Source organism: Fusarium oxysporum, chromosome 5 (genome assembly GCF_000149955.1).
Source record: "Fusarium oxysporum f. sp. lycopersici 4287 chromosome 5, whole genome shotgun sequence".
Taxonomy (NCBI): Eukaryota; Fungi; Ascomycota; class Sordariomycetes; order Hypocreales; family Nectriaceae; genus Fusarium; species Fusarium oxysporum.
The window spans coordinates 3,141,734-3,164,651 of record NC_030990.1 but is presented as its reverse complement, the minus strand read 5'-3'; the positions used below and the strand labels follow the sequence as shown (position 1 = coordinate 3,164,651).

The 22,918-nt window shown below is 48.2% G+C and overlaps 7 protein-coding genes across 13 annotated transcripts; 5 read left to right on the top strand and 2 right to left on the bottom strand.

Moving 5' to 3' along the window:
* Positions 1 to 1,576: 1,576 nt before the first annotated feature.
* Positions 1,577 to 1,681, top strand: FOXG_18230 (uncharacterized protein; the record flags this gene model as incomplete). The annotated part of the gene is made up of 1 exon (XM_018398291.1): positions 1,577 to 1,681. One exon carries the CDS (start codon positions 1,577 to 1,579, stop codon positions 1,679 to 1,681), a length of 105 nt encoding a protein of 34 aa, XP_018235404.1.
* A 1,070-nt stretch (positions 1,682 to 2,751) lies between these two features.
* FOXG_02087 (uncharacterized protein) lies at positions 2,752 to 8,061 on the top strand. 3 transcript variants are annotated; one of them, XM_018379367.1, is made up of 4 exons: positions 2,752 to 3,412; positions 3,487 to 6,001; positions 6,187 to 6,246; positions 6,336 to 8,061. In XM_018379367.1, the coding sequence occupies exons 2-4, from the start codon at positions 5,787 to 5,789 to the stop codon at positions 6,844 to 6,846; spliced, it is 786 nt and encodes a 261-aa protein (XP_018235401.1). In that variant the 5' UTR covers positions 2,752 to 3,412; positions 3,487 to 5,786; the 3' UTR covers positions 6,847 to 8,061. The 3 variants fall into 3 exon arrangements, with proteins under 3 accessions (XP_018235401.1, XP_018235403.1, XP_018235402.1); XM_018379369.1 differs by having other exon boundaries at positions 3,487 to 6,246; XM_018379368.1 differs by lacking the exon at positions 2,752 to 3,412 and having other exon boundaries at positions 3,421 to 6,001.
* A 1,122-nt stretch (positions 8,062 to 9,183) lies between these two features.
* FOXG_02086 (phospholipid-translocating ATPase) lies at positions 9,184 to 14,598 on the bottom strand (the record flags this gene model as incomplete). Of its 3 annotated transcripts, XM_018379364.1 has the most annotated exons (3): positions 10,721 to 14,598; positions 9,998 to 10,665; positions 9,184 to 9,945 (listed from the first exon to the last, which is right to left on the bottom strand). In XM_018379364.1, exons 1-3 carry the CDS (start codon positions 13,964 to 13,966, stop codon positions 9,765 to 9,767), a joined length of 4,095 nt encoding a protein of 1,364 aa, XP_018235398.1. In that variant the 5' UTR covers positions 13,967 to 14,598. The 3 variants fall into 3 exon arrangements, with proteins under 3 accessions (XP_018235398.1, XP_018235400.1, XP_018235399.1); XM_018379366.1 differs by having other exon boundaries at positions 9,998 to 14,398; XM_018379365.1 differs by having other exon boundaries at positions 9,889 to 10,665; positions 10,721 to 14,398.
* Positions 14,599 to 15,623: 1,025 nt separating this feature from the next.
* FOXG_02085 (haspin protein kinase) lies at positions 15,624 to 17,523 on the top strand. The gene is made up of 2 exons (XM_018379363.1): positions 15,624 to 16,631; positions 16,684 to 17,523. Exons 1-2 carry the CDS (start codon positions 15,672 to 15,674, stop codon positions 17,362 to 17,364), a joined length of 1,641 nt encoding a protein of 546 aa, XP_018235397.1. The 5' UTR covers positions 15,624 to 15,671; the 3' UTR covers positions 17,365 to 17,523.
* An 859-nt stretch (positions 17,524 to 18,382) lies between these two features.
* On the top strand, positions 18,383 to 20,544 carry FOXG_02084 (uncharacterized protein). Its single transcript, XM_018379362.1, has 3 exons — positions 18,383 to 18,465; positions 18,543 to 19,407; positions 19,457 to 20,544. Exons 2-3 carry the CDS (start codon positions 18,920 to 18,922, stop codon positions 20,352 to 20,354), a joined length of 1,386 nt encoding a protein of 461 aa, XP_018235396.1. The 5' UTR covers positions 18,383 to 18,465; positions 18,543 to 18,919; the 3' UTR covers positions 20,355 to 20,544.
* On the bottom strand, positions 18,534 to 21,221 carry FOXG_02083 (uncharacterized protein). Its single transcript, XM_018379361.1, has 3 exons — positions 21,073 to 21,221; positions 20,742 to 21,015; positions 18,534 to 20,677 (listed from the first exon to the last, which is right to left on the bottom strand). The coding sequence occupies exons 1-3, from the start codon at positions 21,087 to 21,089 to the stop codon at positions 20,636 to 20,638; spliced, it is 333 nt and encodes a 110-aa protein (XP_018235395.1). The 5' UTR covers positions 21,090 to 21,221; the 3' UTR covers positions 18,534 to 20,635.
* A 113-nt stretch (positions 21,222 to 21,334) lies between these two features.
* FOXG_02082 (uncharacterized protein) lies at positions 21,335 to 22,761 on the top strand. Of its 3 annotated transcripts, XM_018379358.1 has the most exons (4): positions 21,335 to 21,486; positions 21,539 to 22,016; positions 22,074 to 22,142; positions 22,194 to 22,761. In XM_018379358.1, exons 1-4 carry the CDS (start codon positions 21,470 to 21,472, stop codon positions 22,509 to 22,511), a joined length of 882 nt encoding a protein of 293 aa, XP_018235392.1. In that variant the 5' UTR covers positions 21,335 to 21,469; the 3' UTR covers positions 22,512 to 22,761. The 3 variants fall into 3 exon arrangements, with proteins under 3 accessions (XP_018235392.1, XP_018235394.1, XP_018235393.1); XM_018379360.1 differs by having other exon boundaries at positions 22,074 to 22,761; XM_018379359.1 differs by having other exon boundaries at positions 21,335 to 22,016.
* Positions 22,762 to 22,918: the final 157 nt, after the last annotated feature.

Genomic DNA, 22,918 nt, shown 5'->3' with positions numbered 1-22,918 from the left:
TGGGATGGCGTAGACACAAAGTTAGATATCAGGCACGGTGCGGTGCGGAGGATCAACAGTTAGGCTACCGCCCTAACAGCTTCACCCCCATCATGAATTTCACTTGTGAGGAGGGACAATGACAGTTGAGAAATAGGCAAGCACGAGGTCCCTACCCTTAACCAGAGGGGTCCAGCTACATGCGGTCGATGAGTAGGTAGTTACAGGCTCGTCATAAAAGTAGTGTATGGTGGTGGTTGCATGGGGACGATACCCTGTAATCCTGGAGACAGTTAAATCATTATCAATGAAAGGAGATAAGCTTGGTACGCTGCGACAACCAGGAGGTCTTGCTGTGTCTGGACTATCCATGTCAAATAGGTCTCTGGTTGGCTGGAAAAGTCATATAAACCTCAATACATTATCACTAACAACCATACCAGGATCACACGATAACAAAACCTCAAGACGGTCATCATGATGTGGTGGGCTGAGATTGACAAGATTTCCGCTGCACAACGCTGGCCTGGTCTCAAATATATTTGACTGATAGGGAGGTTGATTGTGTACGAAATATTATGAAATTCTCATGAATTATCGTATCCACTTTGAACAAAATCTCGGATGACATCGATAAAAGCCGAGCTATAGTATGATGTCTGATGCTTGAACACTTACCCGATACCTGGACTTACATAGCATTACTTTTAGAGAGTACCGATGAGAGGCTATGTATGTCCGTTGGCTGAAGAAGGGTTGATTCCTTTTTCACGACTAACCTATCCGTACTGGACCATTTTGTTTGCGCCGAAGCTATCCGACCGAGCTTGAACTTGAACCAGCGTGCGAGAACGACTGGCCCGTGTGTCCAAATGATGCGATCAAACCGTGACTGGGATCATGGGTCTTTGATAAACCGCTCTGGATTGGGCGGCAATGAACCTGTCACAGTGACGCAGCAGCTTGGTTCGAGAACACCGTAAAGAGAAGGACGTAGAAGAGGAAGAAAAGAAATCATCCATCTCCTTGCTTCGTGGTGTATCCATTGGCTCTAATACAGCTGCGAAGGAGCTGCTAATAATAAAGCGACTCCGCAAGACCGAAGCGTCGTGGGCTGTTGGTGAGCCTCAAGTGGAGTCTCTTGACCTTGAAGGTGAAAAAAAAGACGGGACGCAAGGGAAGCAAAAAATGCCAACCGAGAGATACCTTGACTGCCTCGCAGGTGAGAAGTACCAAACGAGCTAATTGGCTTGTCATGGTACGCTTGAACCCGAATGAACATCAAATACGACCCTGACGGACCATGGAAGGTTCCATATTCTGAGAACTATGTTCTCATCGTTATCAGTGGCAGCTGTGAATGTTTTGTTTTGTCTGCAGCATCCATTGAACATCCAAACTGTGACCAGATTTGACTATCACAATCAGGGTTCATAGAGATTTGGCACTGATGGGCCTCATTTTGACAGGACCGTTGCATCTAACTCCCCTTATCATGCCATTGCAGTCACAAGCCCCGGATTAGCGGGAGTTATCAAGAGGAGCCGGCCAACGGAATCAGTTCCTAGGCCAAGACGAAACGCACGATGTGAGGTCAATGGAGCCTGGACATGCTGGCATTGAAGTTCCCCACATCCCACGCGGCTTCTCAAGCCTAGGTGCCTCTCTGATTGCCGTCGACAGCGGTCAAGGTGCAGTGTAACAGAGAGCCCTTTACGCATCGAAATGCTCGATGAATCCAATGCAACGAAGCAGTAGCTTCGGGGCCGAGTCCAATGGAGCGAACTGTCAACGTGCGTAACTCATATGAATTTAGTTTGATATAGGTCCACAAACTGACTCAGCTGAGTATCTCAACCCCCAGATAGAGCCTCTAGTTGCGGCGTCGATGGACCGGACCCCACAGACTAATTCCTCCATACCGGGGAAACAGCTTGATACGATAAGGCACTTTGCCAAACTGGTGAACCGTTCAATCAGAGAGCGGGTCAGGGCAGCACTGCTAATGACCCTCGATCAGCCGATAGCGGATGGTCAAGAGGCGGAGGCAATGACAAGAGTCAAGACCCTTGCGAGAGACCATGAAGAGGGGAAGCTGGTGAATTGTAACTTCAGCGCCTGTCCATCACGACGGGGCTCCGGCCTCCGGGCTCGGTCGTTGCAGGCGATGTTTCGGGAATGCAGCATAGCATAACACTGTTGCCTCATCGACTTGGTGTTACCTATATGCGCTTGTTTCAATGCGTGATAACGCAGCGCATAATAGAACGAATCGAGAAAATCGACACAGGCTTCGTGGACTTTAGGTAGGTCCTCCTACAAGCTGAGTGAGTGTTTGGATAGTGGAGTCCTTGGCTACCTTTAGTTAGACATGACAGAAGCTTGGGGCGGTGGACTAGTGCGAATCTAACGATGGTGCTACTATCCAGTAATACCGTCAGGCACCTTGAAGGCTCTGGGTAGATTCGACCACATGGGTTGGAATACTCATCATGGCAGCCATGGGCATAATGAACTACGTAATCTCCACTGTTGTGTGTCAAATCTTCACCAGGTTAGCATGTGAGGACCACTGTAGATCGATGACTGCCACACAACCATGCATGTTTCCCCTTGGAAGCACCACATGGTTTGTTTGATAGGCAGTCTTATCAATACTTTTTGCTTCTTTCTCGGGGACTTTTTTCCCACGCGTGTACCACCCATTGGATGTTAAGGGATGCACATCATCAGGACAGCTAGAACTTGAGCCCCTCCTTGGCTTAGCGGCCTTCTTCCCGCACATACAAGATGTGCCGGCCCGCGAAGCTTTCGGGAGAATCACTTAGGAAGAACGTCATTTAGGGTGGGCACCAGAAAACCGGATTAGCGGTATGTCAGGAACAAGACTGACTTCTGTTGCGTAATTGATGGAGCGTTGCGATGCAATTGCTCCAGAGTCCGACAACACACATATCGAGACAGCGAAACGTGCCTCGTACGGTGGACAAGACAAGCTAATCAGTTCCATAGCTTGGGGCCTATTGTGGGCTTTGTGGCTGGTGCCTGAAGCTGCAGTACCTACCTGGTAGGCCAGTAGGTAGGGGTCAAGCAATGACTTCTTGGTGCCTACCATCCTGGGCGAGTTTCCTCAGTTCAACTCGCTCAGACAAGAAAACCTACTTACCTCAGGTGAATTCAATCCAGACTTAGTCACCTTGGACTAATTTATTTTGACACCTTGCCAATAAGGTGAGGTCTGTATCGTTACCAATTGTGCCATAGCATGGTGTGCCATCGTCACCTGCCCCCCATCCTGGCAGCCGAGACTCGATGGCAACCAAAGCGGCTATGAATTGCTCTCAACTTTTCGCAAGCAACCCCACTTTTTCTTTTCTTGAACCCTTGAAAAAAGACCCTTTGGAAGGATGCCAATGGAAGATAACGAGTAAAGGTACCTAACTACCTACTAAAGCAGAGGCCCCCGCTCTCTTAAAGATACCTCCTAGCTGCTAACATGTCGCTTAGTACCCACACCAGCCGGCTTCACTCTCACCCAGAAGTGTTTGGACAGATAGATGCGTGCCTGGCATTCGCCCACCCGTGATGCAACATAGCGTCGATTAGGACAAGCAGAGGGGAGATGCATGATCTGTATAGGCTGTTATTCCCCTTCACAACACTCAGCGCTTAGCATGATAAACCGCAGGTAAGGCCTCCAAGCCGCCCCTCATTGAGGTGCGGCATGGCTTTCTGTAGGTGATGACGAGATATGGCTGATTGATTTTGTCAAGGCAAGGTTATCATGTGCCGTGCTTGCGCTAGATGCGCTACGATGACCTATTCTGTTGCTTTATTGCCAATGCACATTGACATGTCCCTGGTTCGCACCTGATAATGCAACCCTATTGCCGTTCCCCCATCAGATGGCCAGAAAGAGTTCTTGCTGGTGGTTGTTTATCTAACTCATCTAACTAGGTACCTAAGGTAAGCAAAGTGACCGCATACAAGAGAGCCCTCTTCCCCAGAGATAGCTGAGCTGGTCCGTGGTGACCCAAACATCCTTTGTTGAATCTGAGCCTTCCACTGTTATCCATAATCTCACCAACTTACCTGTGCGAGGGCTGGTCAGCATCCATCATTCAATCTACAGACAATACTAAGCGTTCATTCCCTTCTCCCTCATTACTCGTTGTTTCCGGGCACACTATCACGTTTGCTGAGAGTGTGACGACGTCTGCGGACATCATATCAGTCAGCCTGAGACAGACTGCACATCCTCCAACCTTTTTTACTGAATACTCACGCACTGCCTCTGTCTCGCGACTTACGCATACGTCTCCATACCTGGGGATTACTTAGTAACCCTCGATTCCCCTGGAAAAGAATACACACTCGCGAGGGCTTGGAGTCGCCCACTTCATAGAATCTCATATTTACAGGTACTGCGCCTGTTGTTGGGAACTGCCTTTTCTCAGTGTCGGCCAGTCCTTGTTCTTGTCAGAGGGAGTCAGCGTACGGGGTACCCTGAGAGCATCCTCTATATCGTACCTTATCCCACCTGTCGCGCAATCCGATAGTCGCAGCTTTCAGGGTCGATTGCGGCGGGTTATTGGCTGACTTATTGCGGGCGTTGCATCTCCGCTTTCGGCTCCTCGCTCACTCATACATTCAATCAATCACGACAACCAAGGCCCAAGTCATCAGGTGTCTCCAACTCTGTCCCTTATTTATTAAGCATTGTGTGCCCCGACCTCGCCCACCTGAAAGAAACCAACCTCCCGTCTGTTCCATCGAGACAATAAGCTGTCTCTTGGACTCATTGAGCCAGTATACCCACCTTGTCACTCTTCTGTGTGCCTTCGAGCTCCCCAACGGACAAGTCAGCTATAAACGCTAATAAAGCGGCTCTTCCTTAAACTGTCCATCAACTACTGGCTCTTAATTCGGCTAAAATTGGCTTACACGACACTTATACGCCTGGTTCCTCTTGTTAGGCTTCACGAATCGACATTCGATTTATACATACCGCCTTCTTCAGTGACCGAACAAATTACAGCACGGTATCTACTCCACGCGGCGGATCTTTCGTCAACATTCCGGTTCCTGTGCGGTAACGCATTATCGAGTCAAACTCTCATCAGTGGATTTTCACCAGGAGGAAATTTTCTTCTCATCGAGATCTAAATTGCCCAGACTTTCCCAACTTGATCTTGAGTAGAAAAGAAAACTGATATCGATCCATTCATCTTTCACCTACACCGGATATTTTTGTCCATTAGGAAGATCTGCCCTACTTTTGAGTCAGTTAGTCTCAGTTTGTTCAACCATTGTTCGTCTCCATCTACAACACTCGGGGGAATTTATCACCCTGTCGTCCTTGCACATGCCCATGCGCGTTTTCGACCACAATTTGCCACTTTGTTGCACCCTGCTATCACACAATTCTGGAATTTCTCCAGACGCGGTCAAGCTCGAGGAAAAAATTTGCAACCGTTTCCCTTTTTCTACCCCTTGTTAATCGAATCAAGGAGTAAGGTTAAGGGGATCTTTGGAGCCTAGTGCCTCGATAAGACCCCCCGCAGTCGAACCACACTGAAAGGGCGTTTCTCAACCTGACCGCAGCAGCCCCAACTGCCCTAAATATCTACACTCTCCACTGATTTACAGTGGTACCAAGTACATACGGTGAAGGCTGTACTGGTGCTGTACTCATATCAATCATATCACCTGGCCCCCCTTCTCTCAGGATCTTTTGAGGACTGTTTTTTTCTTAATCAACTTCTCCATCCTCATCCCTTCATATTTTGTTTGTTCAATTATACACGATGCATCACAGTCGGAAGAAGTCGGGCCATGGTCTGCCCAATTCCTCTGCGACCGACGTGCGAAAAGTAGTTACCGCGACCGATCCTGCGAAGTACAAGAGGCCCGTCATGACACGAAGGCACACACCACAAAAACTCGGTCGCAGTCAGCGCGAACGTGAACGGGAATGGACAGAGTCTTGGGAAGATGAAAGGGAGAGCTTTCCACAATTTTGGTAGGTCTCACGTTACCCCATGGTGTTTCTCGATGCTTTCCATGAGTATCATGAGGCTTCTTTGCTTCTAGCCCCACTGGCAGTGCTGTCATGTCCAGAAATCATACAACAAAACTACCGTTTTAGCCATGGCGCCTCATCAATTCCTATGGATGAAGTAAGAGCTTTGCTGACATTGTTGTTAGTATGACGTGCGAAAAGCAATTCATCCCTCATGACGACATGTTTCTTTACTGCTCCGACAAGTAAGTTCTAATTCCATTAGTGGTGGACCTTGTCCTGCCTGCCTACTTGAACCATAGTGGTCCAGGATGATGCTAATAATACACTGCAGCTGCCGCAGAGTTGATCAGACCGCATCGTCACAGCCGAGCTCCTCGGTCCGTCATTACGCGTCCTCAAACTATCCATTCCATTCTGCGGGAAACCCGGAGCCCAAAGACATCATCCCTCGAGCATCTCCTTCACGGCCCAGCTCCATGATTTTGAGTTCTCCACCAGCCACTCCGGGAACCGGAGCACCGAATTTCCAACATACTTCAGCCATTTCGGCTCTCCGTTCCCTCAATGTCCGGCCTCCGAGCCCTCCGTCGCCTACAGGCAGCTCCAGCAACCTGTGGCCCTTTAGCCGCAGTGCAGCAACCAGCCCATATAGCTCGTACAGCCGGCCTTCTGCCCCATATCTGTCATCGACATATGACGGAGGTTACTACGGCGCTGGAGGTAGTGGATACAATTACGAGGCAACATCAGGCGGCATGGATCGGCCACTCCCTTCTCGCCATCCCAGCACCTACTCTCGGCCCAGAAGCATCGAGCTTGTGACACCCATGGTCAGTAGATGATGGCTGCGCTCAGCTCTCTAGCCATGAGCGCCTACTGCCCTACGAGTCTGTACAAACATCAGTACATTTGTGGAACTCGAGAAACAGCTTGGAAGGGCTGGTGGCACAAGCGAAGCTAAATGGCGAGTGTTCTGCTGGACGAGCGGTGTCTCACCTCCCGGCCGGGTCTTCGGTCATGAACCCCGGCGAGATTGGCCTGCCCAAACAGGACCGCAAAAATTCTAGCTTTGCGGGGTTTGCATCAAGCTCACAGGGGTTATTCCGCGCCCTTGCAACAGGGGCTGAAAGTTGAGCAAGCTGGACGTTCAGAAAACAAGTTCCTGGCCCTCATTTCGTACTCGGTATCGAATAGAGTACAGTACGCAGTACATGGGTCGGTATGTTTTTGTTGTCCAGATTTATTGTTTCCTTTGTCACATTGCATATTCGGGGACGGTGCCTACCGACCGTCTTCCTGGCGCTCAAAAGTTTCTCTCTTTCGCATCTACAGCATTTATCAATCTCAGAATGGGACGGAGTTTACCATGTTAGTTTTCCATTTTTATATCCTCCATATAATTTTTGCTATTAGATCCTCTATGGGGCTGTTGGTTATTTAACACACTTGGCAAGCCCTTGCCTCATCGATCTGTTCTGGACACACTTCTCTGCAGACAGATAGCTCGTCAGCCCCAATTTGAAACAGAGCATGGGTTAACGCCCAGAGCTTTCTGCGACAAGTTAGGTGTAAGACAATGGCTGCTTGGGCTAGGCTGGGCTTGTTGCGTTTCTTCTTCTTATCTGTATATTGATTTCCATTACCATGAGGGTGAGTTCACGCTCTGGCACGGCAAGGCAAAGCAAAGCAAAGCAAGGCACGAGACGACATCATCACACGGCATCGCGACGAAATTATTGGCATGAGCAATGGCATTTGGCGAGCGGGTACCCGGGCAATTGTAATAATTTAAACTTTTTCTCTTTTTGGCAAGCTTTCTTGTGGTAACAAGTTGGACTCAGCGAGGGATGCTTGAGCATTACCATACAGGCATGTATAAAACCATATCATATTCATATCTATCTATAGGTAGTCAGCAATGGAGGGTCAACAGTGGTGAGGTCTATTTTCTTCTTCTTTTGGCATATATATACACATACATCTAACATAGAACAACGAATAAATATAGTGACTCAATGAGGCACCGTTGCTTCACTCATTGTTTCCTTGTTGCTCCATGACCTTGACCTTGACATTTTCTGTAACTAGATTAGCCTTGGCGACCCCTCAAACCGTGAAAGGTCTCCTCCAGTTTCCCCTGTCTTTCTCCACGCTTTGATCCCCGGATTTTCATTCTCCACCCCACGCCATGTCAACACTAATGCCAGTGCAATCAGCCGGCCCCAGCCCCGACGATGGAATTTGTCAAGGTTCCGCGTAACAGTTCTTGTGATGTATGGCGCGGGCACGGGCGCAGAAGGGGCGTCATGCGCACCAGAACGCGAGGTCTCGCTGGAACATTCGCCGAACTGATCGTTGCCAGGCTTGGGAGTCCAGCAGATTGAGGAGAGCTGAAGGCGTGAAAGCGAGACGGATCACAATGCGTAATCGCGGAATGATACGAGATCTCACCGAAAGTATCCAGAGCATCTTTTGTCTATACAACCAACTGAACGCCTCGGTGACGCTCATCTCCCCATGGTATCCTTATGATGCCAGCATCTTCCCCGTGGCTTATTCCAAGTTTCATCTACTGCAGTCTGGTACATCAAGTCACTTCCGACTTCTTGATCCTCATTGGCCTCCATCGCTCAAACTAGTCGATCACTCTACCGTCCCTATGGTAAACTTTTTGACAACGCATCAAGGCCAGGTACGTAACATCTCATTTGCAGATCATTGTCAAAGCACAGCCGTGTCTCAGATCCTATTGCATTCTTTGTGATATGGCCTGCATCTGCCACCTGTTCAAGGTTCACTCTTGCAGCGGCTTCTTCGCGTCACACTTGGATGTGACTTGACTACTATGTTCCATAGGTAACTCCAGCTTGCCGAGTGTGGATTATGTACATCTTTGTATTAGAAAAGGCGAACAATAAATGTTGATATAGACCCTCTGTGGATCAAGGGGTCTGGTAATCATTGCTGATTAAATAGGGACGCCTGGTCATATGCTACTCTGGATGCAGCTACAATAGATGCCGATGTGCCATGATCTCAGACACATGATTCCGTAGATGACATATTCGTTCATATGTGCTGTGAAATGAATGGTACATGTGTGAAGTGCTAGTTACAAAATACAGTTTGACCCTACATGTTAAGAATGTTAGTTTCACAAAGTCGGTGTGATGGGACCCGAAGTAAAGGTCAGAGAAATATTTTAGCTGTTTAATAATGTTCACAGTTGAAAGATGGCGTGGCTGGTTACAGTAATGGTATGGGACCAAAACATAATATTCTCTAGTCTCCACGAAACAGGTAGCAAATGTAAGCAGCTACCTATGCAGCCTATCCATGAGGTTTTGAAAATCGAGAACTCCGGCAGACTAAAATATCGGCAATAAATAGTATCTCTCATGTCTAACGCATGATTTAACATGCTGGTCTCGTTTCGTATAGCCTACCTCCGTAGATCCCCTGTCATATCCTCGTTCTCGCTTGTTCTAAGAAAGGTGTCCAGGCACCTCTCCAAGATGTCCAAGAGCATATATGCATCATGCGAATTTCAATTCATCGAGCCAACGACGCGCAGCTCTCAGCATCGATAATTGGATAGTATAGAAAAAGGTGATTGAGCAGAACGACCACCCGGTGTTTTGAAATAAATGGCAATCCAACTCCTGAGTAAACCCCCCAATATTTTGTATTCGTCACGCGAACCACACAGGCATTCTCAAAAGACCTGCGCACGATCCATCTCCCCTTCTGCCCCTGCCGGTTACCTGCCCGCTGGCCTTGAGCTGGCCATCTCACCATATCGTCCACGATGCTTCGTGGTATCGTATGCTTGGAGCACACGTGTTTGACTCTCGTCTGCTTGCGAGAAGGCATATCCGCGTTGTTTACGCATACGTTGCACTTGCCGCACTTTCCGAATTGCTTTCTGAAACTGCTCCATTCTGAGGTACGTTAGTCTCGATAGTTCCATGGTGTGGCGAGGAATCAACTAACCTGGGCCGATAGTCCTGAATATTGTACTTCTGGATTTCCTGGATGTGATGGTATGTCTGTGGTCGGTACATACGCTTCGCATACTTCCAGACAAAGTCACGCAAGAGGCACATAATGGCGAGGCAGACCGTTTGGAGCCAAAACACGGGGCTTTCGTAGATCCTTGGTATGGTACCGAAGTACTCCATGGACACGCCTGCCATAGGCGCTACGATACCATAGACGGCAGTAAGCACGTACCAAATGGCCATGCTTCCAGGTATGGCGAGGACATGGTACTTGGTCCAGTTGTTGGTGACTAGAGCAGCCTTACCTAGGACGGTGAGGAGAGTGGCACCGTAGAGCGCCGTACCCCACACCCAATGACCAGCAATCTTGCCATCTCCTTGGATAAGGTCACCATACCAGAAGAGCTGCGCCCAAATGTACAGCACAATAGAATGGTAGATAGCGTTGCCTATCCACTGTGTGAAAACTTTGAATCGAAAGAAGTAGTTCTGCTGGCCCATCATGTAAAGTTGGGGGTATCGATCCAGCAGGCGAGCCGAGATGAACTGATCCAGAATACCGAGCGCTAGAGGGGGTAGAACGGTGTAAAAAACGTTGTAGAAGGATAGTGTCCATGACTCGTAGATAACCTGACCGGAAAATACGTTTTGGAATGTGTACTGCCAACAGTATTAGCCATGGTTACACACACTCATGGTTTCGTGTCATACTTACCCAAAATTGTGTCATATATAATGCGATGTTCTTATAGAATGAGAACAAAATCGTCTTCGTGACACGCTGATAACTCCATGCGCCATGAACCAACAATAACTTTCGGAGAAAGCGGAATTGAGCGATAGCAACATCCGCACTTCGGGCGGCCTGAAGACCTTCTTCACCACTGATACCAATGCCAATATGTGCAGCTTGAATCATGGAGACGTCATTTGCTCCATCGCCAATAGCGAGAAGAATGGACTCCTTTTGATACTTCTTGACCAGCTTTACAACAAGGGCCTTTTGAAGAGGAGATACGCGGCAGCAAATGACAGCCTTGCACATAATGGCTAAGTCAAGGAACAGTTTTTCCAAATCCTTTTCGAGAGCGAATGTCAAAGACTTTCCATCAATGATCAAAGCTAATGTTTCTGTTTCGATTGTGCCATCTCCCTGCGTCCTGATGGCATCCATCTTCTTCTGAATGTTGTCTCGTGTAGCAGCAGCCGTTTCCTCGTTAACGATCAGAAGCATCATATCTTCGCTGAGGAGCTTGCAACTCATCCCGATGTTAATGGCGGTTTCTTGACGATCTCCAGTCAAAACCCAAACTTTAATATTGGCCTGTTGTAAAGTGTGAATTGTCTCTGGAACGCCATCCTGAAGGCGATCCTCGATGGCAGTTGCGCCAAGTAAAAAGAAGTCCTTCTCGATAATTTCCGAAGCCTTGTCCACTTCCTCAGCGCGGTTGCCGCCAACGGTCATCTGGGCAGTATCGTAAATCTTGTACCATTCCTGAAACTCATTCTCTGGGATTTCTCGCATAGCCAAACATAGCGTTCGCAGACCTTCAGAGGCGTACTCTTCAAGATGTCGGAGTGTAACTTCGACATGCGGATTCTGATCATTGAGTCGTTCGAGAATGACGGTGTCGGCACCCTTACAATAGCATCGAATCTTTCCATCAGGGCATCGGTAAATAGTTGACATTCGCTTTCGAGTCGAGTTAAATTCGCAAACAGCAAGAAGTTCATATTCAAGTTCGCGGCCATTAGCATCGATGATGACCGACTTTGGCTTTCGAGCAGTGAACTTGAACCCGAGATCCAGGGCACCAGCGACCAAAGCGCCTTCATCAGGAGAAGCAGCTTGGTACTTGATACCTCCTTTCTCATCCATTTCCGGAATGACAGTATGGCAAGTTGCGAGCAGTGACAAGAAGTGATCGATGGCAGGGGCAGTCTCGTGTCCGTTGGCGAGGTTAGCCTTGAGCGCCTTGTAATCGAAAAGACCGACTTCAACGCCGTCAACCATAGTTGGGCGACGATCCTCTGGCACATCTTCTGAGTATTGAATTCCGGCAATCGAACATTGCTTGAACTCCATCTGATTACAGGTGAGGGTTCCAGTCTTGTCTGAGAATACGTATTCAACCATGCCAAGTTCTTCGACCAAGCTTGACGTTCGGCAGGTAGCAGGTGTATCGTTCTTATCGTAGTACATGTCGAGATCATCGTTGATCAGGATTCCATGCCAATATTTCACCAACTCCACGGTGACGAAGAGAGAAATGGGAACCAGTGCCGAAAACAGAACCCAGTATGTGACCATGTCCTTGAGGAATGTTTGAGTGATTTGACCAGCAGTGTTGGTGGGATCCAGGAAGAGATAGGAGAGAGCATCGCCTTCGACCTTCCGCTGGATCAAATCTCCAACGGTACACACGATACTCAGAACCAGTAAGATACCTACCAATAAGAGGACAAGCATGTTGAGTTTCCTCTCAACCTTGGTACGCTTAATAGGAGCAGCAGTAGCATTTCGCATGAGTTTCGTTTCGTGGCCAGTAAACACTACAACACCGTGAACCCAAGGCGTGTTTCGCAAAGTAGCACCTCTGAGAAGGAGTTGCTCTGGATTGAGAGCAAATTCCTTTTCTCCGCCTCCAGTCTGCATTGTCAATGTTGCCTCATATGTGTAAAGACTACTATTGGGCTGTTCTGACTTGATACGTCCTCCCAGTCTGCTAAGCTCATTGGGTGAAACCATTGAGGAAGTTTCTGGCAGCCCTTGTTTGATCTTGAGGTTTGTTTCACCATCAAGGTTTGCTGTTTCGATATAACAGAGACCTTCGGGCTCAGAACTAGCCAAAAGAACTAAATCAGAAGGGAAAGGTTCTTCCGATTCCACTCGTATTATGTCCCCGACGGCCACATTGATCCACTTCGTTTCCTGGAAAGTTGAACCTCGTAGGACCCGCGCTTTAGAAGTATTGAGAGCATTATCGGCTTGCTTTCTGCGGTAGTCCTCGACCAATTCCTTGACGGCAGATATAATAAGCACCACTATGAGGGGTGCAATAGTTGTGTAGGGGTTCGTTGGTGACAGATTGGGGATCTGCTGAAGCGCGGCAGTAAACAAGAAGAAGATGTTGGCAAACTTTGAGAATTGCTCGTACAGAAATTTCGGTAGAAAGGTTGCGACGTTGTATTTCGCAGTCGAGATATGGTTATCAACATACTTGTTGGCGGCATTGGCTGGCGGATTATTAAGGTATATGAGTCGAGGACCAAGGGTTGACGGATCCGGCTTCGATCGGCCAAATCCAAACTTGAAGTTACCCATATCAAACCTGCCCTTCTGAGCCTGCTGCGGTGGCTGATGAGAGTTCCCTCCAACGGAATCTCCTCGTTCATGGCCGGGTTCTGTCAGAGGCAGATCCATCTCTGAATATCCTTGACCGAGGCCTAACCTATTCTTGACTTTACCAAGAAAACCTCCACCAAGGCCCAAGACGCTGTTTCGATTCCGCGCGTTGTTCCTACCAAGGCCTGGGGTAGTCTCGTCAACTCTTGCCCCTCCATCTTGATGATAGTACGAGTCGCCATCGACGGGATAATCATCGAAATCATCAGCGTAGCGTTGGTAATTGCCGAGTTCGGAAGTTTGGCTATACTGTCTCGTAAGGTAGGGATTCGAACCTGGACCAGATCTGGGCGGTACACCTAACCCGCCGGCAGGTTGTGCGGTCGAAGCGTGATTCGCGTCTCGAGCACCGACGAAGTCGTCATAGGACACAGAGGTACGTCCTGGTGGGGGGTCTTGATTCTGTTCGTGAAAGCGCATCAGGTCGTCATCGTTGAGATTGGAGCGCTGTCCGCCACTGTAAACAGGTTGGTCATTGTCGAGGTCGAGTAACAGATCGTCGCGATTATTCGAGTGTCCCGTATCGAAACCTCCTCCAGGCGGTCGCCCAGCCATGGCGGCGGACAGTTGAAGGCTAGACTATCGACTGGCAAAGGCGGCTGCCAGCATGCGGATTTTATGAAATAACGTTGCGCGATGAACGGTTCGATCGAGCAAGTAAAACTCAATTATTTAATGTCGATACGATGCGATGAGGTCGAGCGATGTGGGAGGGTGCCAAGCGACAAGCTGACAGCCAAGGCAATGGCAGATGTAGACGGTGTCGTGTCGTCAACTCGTTAACTCTAATCGAATGGGCAAGTTGCCAGGTAAAGTAATCACTGTAAGCTTGCCCCGTCCTCCGTAGGATGAGTGTCTGTGAATCCAATCCTTCTATGGCTGGGATTCGGTTGAGTGCCGTGGTGACCGGATTGCACATGCACAGCCTCCTTTTACCATGCGCAAGCTTTCTATTAGACGACTCGATTGGAGACCGTGCGGCGGGACGTTGGACGAGGCTCAAAAGACTGGGCTGTGGCCAGCTTTCAGTCTTTGATTGGCCAAATCGACTCCTGTCAGAGGCCTTTGAAGTGTATGGTTTAGGGACTCTGCCTAGCTGAAGCAGATGCGGCGAGTCAATAAAAGCCAATGGATCTTCCCTGTTTTGTTTTTAAAGGTATGTAGTAATTAGGAAAGGTATTAGGTAGAGATCAGGGGACAAGAAGGATTTTGAAATACGACAAAGCGGTTTGCTATTGAGAGCTCCAGCTTGGGGGCTGGCGCTGTCAGATCCAGTTGGATTTAGTGGAGGTTCACAGTGCTAAAGAAAGGATACTCAGGGGAACGATACTTAGCAGTCTCCCAAAGAAGAACCCTGCCAGTATGATAAAAAAGATCAGCAACTCGCCATAGGATCACTTCGGCTCACTAGCGATTCAACGTTTAATGGATGTTTGTTCATGCCCACAGACAGTTACTTTTTCGCATTCTGTCTTTGGCGTGGAAGGGTCCTTCGGCTAGCAAACGCCTCTTCGCAAGTGCTACTCCACGTCCGCTTATTAGCTCTAGTTCGTCGTATTGTTTCTATTCATGGCTAGGTATGCTGCCAGCAACAACAGGCAAGAAACGAGCCACCATCCATCAATATGTCGCCCAGTGCCCACAAGCCGGGTCCGCAATTGCGGAGGAGAGTGCATAGGTATTTCAGACTTACAGAGCATCCATCTTATGTATATTCACATTGAAAATCATGCTGGACAGTACATTCTCCAGCCATTAGTTTCATGCCAGGATACATTCACAGAGAAACGCATTTACCAAGCCCCTTTACGTCGTCACCTCGACGGATCCAGTAAGTGTATAATATAATGCCCCACTTACTTCAAGACCCACGGTTGCTCATTCGTTTCAATGTGAGGCTGGATGCTATCTTCTCTACTTATGTCTATTTGTTCTTGCATGGCTATATTTCATTTGCTTGTTCTTGGTCCACAGGAGATATTTGATGCAGGGCCGTTGTACCGTAGAAAATCTCTAGAAAGTAAGGTACCTTAGTAACCACTGACCTTTAGGTTGGTAAGGTAAGGTAGATACTTAGCTGGAAGCTGACTGTCCTCCTGGTACTACACCCATGAATGGGCCCGTTGTCCCACCAACCATTCTTTCTGGTTGAAGATGTTTATATCGTGCATGACTGGTCCTTGATTACAGACTACCTACGTATCTAGATAAAAAAACACCTTATTCATACTTTTTTTTTTTTTTTTTTTTGAGAACCGAAATGACACGAAGTACTGCGGTCAAGAAATATGGAAAACCAGCAAAACGGTCAAAAGCTGAACGTTTATTCGCCGAGCTACCGCAAAGCCCAGTACGGCCCCAGCAAGAACCAAACAGAAAAAAGGACTCTATCTCTCTTATAACAAATAAAGTCTCATCACTTCATCTCGATGAGAAATCAGCTCCCAAGACAAAGGCCAAATTGCCGAAAAAGACCATAGAGTCTGTCCAGGAGAAGATAAGCGAGGTTATCAACATTAAGGAGGACACAACCCTCAAGGTCCCAGAGAAAAGAGGCACTCCTGAGGCTAAAGAACCAAGCTCAGACCCACCGGTGGATGAGAATGACTCTGTCGATTTTTCAAGATTATTGGAGGCTCAGATAGCCTCAGAGGCGGCCGCGCAGCAAACACAGCTCAGAACCCTCACGTGGGAGGATGTCTGTCCACCAGGAGATAGGATTGACAAGATCGCCGAAGCATCTTACGCCGAGGTATATCGTGTTACCAACGAGCGTGGTACAAGCATAATAAAGGTTATTCGGCTTCCATCGCCCATAAAGCCACAGACCAAAGCCCAAATTCGCTCTGGCTTGGTCGATGAAGAGCCTCATCCTGAAGAGGATGTACAAGGCGAGCTGCAGATATCGGAATGGCTGGCAGATATTCCAGGTTTCGTCGTATACAAGGAGCGATACGTCGTTCAGGGTAAAACAACACGTCAGCTTCTCGAGACGCATCAGTCGTTTCAAAAGAAGATGAAACGACAAGATCCGGACCGAGCACAGTTTTATCCTTCACCGAGCCGATATTTGGACGATACGCGTTTCTTGGTTGTTGAGCTGGGCGATGCTGGAACGTCGCTAGAAGACTGGAAGTTAACGAGCGAGAGTCAATTATGGGATATATTTTTCTTGCAGGCTATTGCTCTGGCGAGAGCTGAGGACCTTGTGATGTTTGAGGTAATCCATCCTGCAAGGCACACAATTTGATTAAACCCACTAACTTGAGTAGCATCGTGATCTTCACGAGGGTAACCTATGTATCCGGCAAGTCAAGCCACCTCGAGACATGGGTACTCCTTCAGCGGGCTTCTTTGGCTTTTCAGGCTTGGATATTACGATTTTGGACTACGGCCTGTCTCGTGGCGAAGATCTTTCCATTGAAGATGCGAAACCTGTGGCTTTTGACCTCGAAAGAGACCTCAGCCTGTTCACCAGTACTCATGCAGCACAATGCAAAGTTTACCGCCAAATGAGGTCATTCCTTCTCCGTGCTGACCGTACATGTCTCCCTCCAGAAGCTCACGATACACCCTACGCTGAGGGTATTGACGGACAACTCTCATGGGACGCTTATGCTCCATACTCGAATGTGCTTTGGCTGGCATATCTCTACGAATATTTGATAAGTCACTTCAAGGGTGATAAGAAGGAGCTTGCAAGATTCAGGAAAGAGACTCGAGAGATGTGGAATTACCTGGATCCAGACGCTGGAGATGAGTTGCCCTGCTTCAGCTGTGCTGCAGACGTTGTATGCTTTGCAGTTGAGGCTGGGTGGGTTCGTCAGGAACAACTGAATGGTGTTGATGAGTCACTGATTGAAAGAGAAGACAGCATTATCGGCGTGCGAGATGATATCAAGGACGTGAAGCAAGAGAGCGCACCAGCCAGGAGGTCAACTCGAAGGCAATGAGTTGGGGGTGCCATGTGTGGGATAGATTGGACGATAGAGTGGGCGGTGTTCTGATGATTGATTTAGGGTGGCGTTCATAATACCAATGACTTTTTATGTAGACAATATCTATTTTCAGGGTAGCTTTGTGTTAATATTGAAAGCCGACCAAGCCAGTGTGTTTGCTAATCTTTCATTGGATTGCCTTGGAAACCTGATGTTGCTTAACATGGTAAAGATTCATTAAGACCAAGATACATTCTTGAGAGAGCATATATATGATTGACCCCGTGAGATCCTCTTCCTCGTATGATCTTGTTTATTACATTTTATTCGTTTCATTAAATTGTAGAAAGTTTGCAACTGTCTCAGATAATGTTGTAATACCAAGCGGACGTTGGCGCACCGTGGTGGTGGGTGCTAGGGAGTCCAAGGTGCCGCTCACGTGTGTGAGAGACTTTAATGAACATGAGAACTGGATTGCACGCTACTGTACATAAATAAGAATAAATATTAAGAATGACTCGCTGGCATTTAATCGTGGTACATTCAACTCTGTTATAAGTCAGTGCCTCGTATTTGGTGTATCCTGCCGAGCCTACCTAGGGGAGGCAAGAAAACATTGGACCTCGATCCTAAGTGGCAAAAAGACTTAGGTAAGTTGTCATAAGCTTAGGATGCTTTTGTTTTGATATCATCTGTCAAGGTCTGAGGTTTTCTTGTTCCCTAATAAGGCATACCTACTATGGTAGGTCATTGGATCAACGGGAAATGAAGACACCCGGTTTAGACAACGACGCACAACAAGCGGAGTAGATGCCGAGCTTAGCCCTTCAGAAAGTTCGGAGCGAATGATTCTTGAGCTGCATCATAGTGAGAGTTCATGGGTTCACTATTGAAGAAATCGTTCACAAGATGTCACCATTGTATCCAGGCAGATAAGGAAGTCTTGCCGTCGGTATCTGAATAATATTTACCTACCTTGCCTTCCTTCCTTGCTTTATTCATGTCGAATGTTTGAGCTGTCAACCTCGGCCGTGCTTCAGCCGTTGTCGGCTCCTCTTGATCGGAACTGGGGGATGCGCTGGAAATGGAGTCTAGCCCCCACCTGGAAGTCAAGAAGTAGGTACCCGTACCGAGGCTAAAATTACTGGATTGTTTTTCTACCGTTGACCTGGTTGGCTGATCAGCTTTCCCAGCTTCCCAATTGCTATGTTGCTCCTACAAACCACATGTCACGGCCTTCTTGACTGAATTCGGCCCTGACGCGTGAGTCCCGAAATTGGCCTTTTGCCTGCGTTCCTGAGTCCCCGTACCTCTCTTGTTATTCCGACGATGCTCAATTGAATCATGAATCTGGGGTGATTCAATACATCTGCCCTGTTTCTCCTTTTGTCGCCCAGTCTTCCACCCAGCTCCGTCTCCGTCACATACCGCTTGTCCTCTATACGATCCGAACTTCAACTCTCTGCCACCTCCAAAAGACCATTACCACCTTTTATGTGTAGACGATCTCAAGCCTCAGCAGCTTCCGTGCTAGCGCTTCTGATCCCATTGCTCTCATACAACTGTCAGCATGACTTTTAACAACCACGCCGCTTACAGTCCGACCACGATGTCATCCTCAACTGGACCTTCTGGCCTGCCAAACAGTCTTCTCTCGACATCTATATCCTCTCTAGCTTCTTCTACATCCTCACGGCATCCTTCCCAAATTTCGAAGACCTATCGACAGGCTTCTACTTTATTCCTCACGCGTCGTTTGCCTGAAGCTCTAACGACATTACTCCCGTTGATTACTCCACCCGAACATGTTGACGACGGCGAACCTGCGCCAGTTGCCCGAGCATCAAGAACGACTCGCATTAAGGTCTGGAGCCTGTATCTTACTATCCTCAACGGCATTGTCGAGTTAGAACCCGAGGAGGGCAAGGATGCTTTTGGAAACCAAGAATGGAGAGCTTTGTGTACCAAAGTTCGCGAAGGAGAAATATGGGATGAGGTAGTCACGAACGGCTACCATGGAGTGGAGGGCGATGTTGACTCCGACGTGGTCATCAATCTGTAAGTCGTTTGGAATGCGTCGAATTGAGACATGGACTGACTCGAGCAGCGCGACAATATTGTTGGCACATGCCCGTGACCAGAAGCTTAACCAGCACAAACTCGAGGCTTATCTGGCCGCCTCCAACACACCAAATCTTGATGTCGCCGGGCGGCTCGCTGAATCAACGAGCTCGCCCATGTCGAATCGATATCGGTCTCCTGCGAAGGGGGCGAGTGGCGCCAACACGCCTAGAGATCTAAATGCTCGTGTCAAGATTCTGGAGTTATACACCCTCCATGTGCTCTTGCGCAACAACGAATGGGATTATGCTCGTGAATTCATCAGCGTCAGCTCAGTCCTAGACGAGGAGCGGCGCGAAGCCTTCCTGCAGGCATTGCAAAGCCTCCACGATGAACAGCAAGAACAGGAAAGACTTGAGAATGAGGAGCGCCAACGACAAGAGAATGAGCTGAAGAGAGAAATTGAGGAGGCGAAGAGACTGCGCGCCGAGAATGAAGAGAAGGAAAGAAAGCGGATAGAAGAGGAGCGTCTGAAGCGCGAAGGGAGCGAGGTTGATTACGGGATTGACGATACAGCTAGCCATACTGGGTCAACTCGACCTCGGAAGGCCAGAGCTCCATCATCTTCGTCGTCGAGGCAGTCAAGGCCTCGAGGGACGAATCAAGCAGGACCCAAGGCAAATGGCAAAGCAGTCTCGCAGGCCCCAACTCTTACGTCACGCGCTTCTATGGTTATCGCACAACTGCGGACTATTATCGAACATTTGGGCTCCTCACTAAACTCGAACCCGATGTTCTTATTCAAGTTTCTGGCGTTTGTTATGGGTTTGATTCTTATGTTGAGTAATGCCAACATTCGGGAGAGAGTGAAGAGAATACTTGCGGTCTTTTGGTCTAAGGTCAAGGGCACAGCTGGAATGGGGGTGAAGGTCAGTTACATTTAATCAATTCTTTCGATTGTATTATTTATTAGTATCTCATGTGTTACGAGGAGTCTCTGGGTAGAACCTTTCTTTTCAGCCGTAGTGTATTTCTCAGGGGCGAGTTCTGGCAAATTTGAATAAGGAACAAGCTGGTCAATTGTAATTACTAGATAGCTGCCGCTCAATCCAAAAACCGCGTTTTCATATTCCATTTTACGCCTAAACACCTGTGATGACAGATCTAAGTCGGCCTTGAATCAACCAAACACCACACTGCACGGCCAGCCCAGGCCACAACTCGGCTAGTATTGCGTTGTACGATTCGTTTTCTTTTGGTAGAATAACTGGGAAGAGAATCGTCAGCACCCTGCTGCTAAGCCAGACTACAATCGTCCAGAGACTACTCACATCTGTTCTCGAACTGCCAAGGTTTATAATCTTAGGACATCCGTCGCGATCCTTTTCAAGGCGAGTGCATTCAAAACAGTAGAACGCGTCCGAGATGCCCTCGCCACCGCATACAACGCATTTGTTCTGGTAATTGCCGAAGCTACACTCGTCACAAATGCGCACGAGCGTCGTGGGCCGAACGTAGGAGTCGCATACTGGGCATTTGCCATCACACTTGTCACAGAGACGACCGATGGCAATACCGGCCTGTTTGCGACACATAACAAGATCGCTGCGCGAAAGTTAGCTGAGCTGCTATCATAAGAAGCCAGAATCAATGGTTACTTACGGATGATGGCGAGACATGGCTGTGACGAGCGGGAAAACAACGTATGAACTTTTTTTGTGAGATGCGCGGTCAGAATTTAGTGATGTGTTGAGGAAGAGAGAAGGGCGCAAAGTTCCGGCGTAACGTTGTAAAGTTCAAGATTGAAGATTTCTCAGCCTTGTGGAAGCGTTCTGACAGCTTCGAGGGGCGACAGAGCTGCCAGCCAATCAAAATGGTGAGGCGCTGTAGCTCTTGCCGCTTTCCACGACATCACAATCCCCACCTTCCTCAGCCTTGACAAGGGACATCATCAAGCTTCAGCCTACGTTTCTTTTCCATCCTGTCTGGTACAGCTGCATAGGCTGATTTTATGTCTAACTATGCGCGAATAGCTAGGCTCCTATAACAATGATCTAAGATGGAAACCAGAAATGAGTGCTTTCAACCCGAAATCCTTCTTCTCTGTGCCTTACTAACTTCATTCTAGGCTCCGTCCCTTGGATGATACCAAAGCAGACCACGAGCAACATAACGATACACTGTCTGAAGATGCACCGAATAAGGACTCCATGAAAAGAAAGGCTTCAATAAATGCCGACGAACTCTCCTCGAAGCGTACGAAACATGACGACTATTTCCGCGAAGCACCAAGCGAACCACGGAAGAGGAACTCATCTCCAAACCGCCACAATTCATATGGAGACTCTCCAGACATCGACGTAGATCGCCGTAAAAACGCGACGCAAGAAGAGAAGAGACGCGGCAAGCGGTTATTCGGGGGTCTTCTTAGCACTCTAAGCCAGACAGGTGGCAGTGTGCAGCAGAAGCGCCGTTTGGAGATAGAACGCAGGCAACAAGACCGGTTACAAAAGCAGAACATTGAGGAAGATAGACTGCGTGAGGAGAAACGACTGCGACTCACTGAGGTTCGGAGAGGCGAACAACTAACGTTCGATGAGGAGGTTGTAAGTTGGCCGCTGAGTTGTCAATTGCTGCGCTGTTGAATTGACAAGATTACATAGATGCATAGCAAGCATACCAAAATGCTTGCGATGGCTCGGTACCTACGCACAAAATCAAGGCCGCATATCGTATGTTGACGCAAACATCTATCACTTCGAAATTTATATTGACATATCCAGTACTATCTCCCTTGGAAACTCACAGCAGAACAGGAAGATACAATAGATGATCAGATCCAGCAAACGAAGGTCACAATAGAGCGCGAAGTTGAAAGTTTGAACGCAAGAAAAGGGCGACAGGCGAAAGGAGGAAGACAACCTTCAGAGACAACAGCGCCGTCAAGGCAGGAGTTGGATCATGACTCCAAAGTCACGAATGGACCCGAAAAATCGCCACATGGTCAAGAGAAGCCGCTTCGGGCGTCTAATCATGACCATCATCACGATGAGTCGGCAGATGTGTTGGAGGAAGCTGATGAAGATATGGTGATTTACTGATTATTGTCACTGGAGCGGTTCATTTTGATGCAGTGCACGGACTGCTGTCTTGTTTTGACTTGTTGACCTGGAGGAGGAAATCCTAGGTTTTATTCTGCACAACTATGTTCGGATTCGCGAGAGAAGGTAGAGATCTCATGTTCATGAAGGAAGGCGCTTTCTGTTGGATCTTTATTATCAAGCCCAATTGCTTTAGTATTAATACGATTTGATACCCCATGGATGTTGTCTCGGGGTTGTATTCTTGTTATTTTGTTATCTCGTTGTCTACTCGACCTCGGACTCGGACTCGGACAGACCGCTTCAGCGCCTCCACCATCAATCCACCATTGACCTACACTGCGTTATGTAACATGCCGAGAACGAACGTATGCTTCGTTGGCTGGTGTAACGCAACACCAACAGTG

What these genes read in the sequence shown, in the direction of transcription:
- FOXG_02087 (XM_018379367.1), top strand. Translation starts at nt 5,787, where the DNA reads ATGCATCACAGTCGGAAGAAGTCGGGCCATGGTCTGCCCAATTCCTCT. An exon ending in GAGAGCTTTCCACAATTTTG is followed by an intron (nt 6,002 to 6,186) that starts GTAGGTCTCACG and finishes CATTGTTGTTAG; the next exon opens with TATGACGTGCGAAAAGCAAT. An exon ending in TTTCTTTACTGCTCCGACAA is followed by an intron (nt 6,247 to 6,335) that starts GTAAGTTCTAAT and finishes AATACACTGCAG; the next exon opens with CTGCCGCAGAGTTGATCAGA.
- FOXG_02085 (XM_018379363.1), top strand. Translation starts at nt 15,672, where the DNA reads ATGACACGAAGTACTGCGGTCAAGAAATATGGAAAACCAGCAAAACGG. An exon ending in AGGACCTTGTGATGTTTGAG is followed by an intron (nt 16,632 to 16,683) that starts GTAATCCATCCT and finishes TAACTTGAGTAG; the next exon opens with CATCGTGATCTTCACGAGGG.
- FOXG_02084 (XM_018379362.1), top strand. Translation starts at nt 18,920, where the DNA reads ATGACTTTTAACAACCACGCCGCTTACAGTCCGACCACGATGTCATCC. An exon ending in TCCGACGTGGTCATCAATCT is followed by an intron (nt 19,408 to 19,456) that starts GTAAGTCGTTTG and finishes TGACTCGAGCAG; the next exon opens with CGCGACAATATTGTTGGCAC.
- FOXG_02083 (XM_018379361.1), bottom strand. An exon ending in TTGGCAGTTCGAGAACAGAT is followed by an intron (nt 20,678 to 20,741) that starts GTGAGTAGTCTC and finishes TTCTCTTCCCAG; the next exon opens with TTATTCTACCAAAAGAAAAC.
- FOXG_02082 (XM_018379358.1), top strand. An exon ending in TAACGTTCGATGAGGAGGTT is followed by an intron (nt 22,017 to 22,073) that starts GTAAGTTGGCCG and finishes AAGATTACATAG; the next exon opens with ATGCATAGCAAGCATACCAA. An exon ending in CAAAATCAAGGCCGCATATC is followed by an intron (nt 22,143 to 22,193) that starts GTATGTTGACGC and finishes TGACATATCCAG; the next exon opens with TACTATCTCCCTTGGAAACT.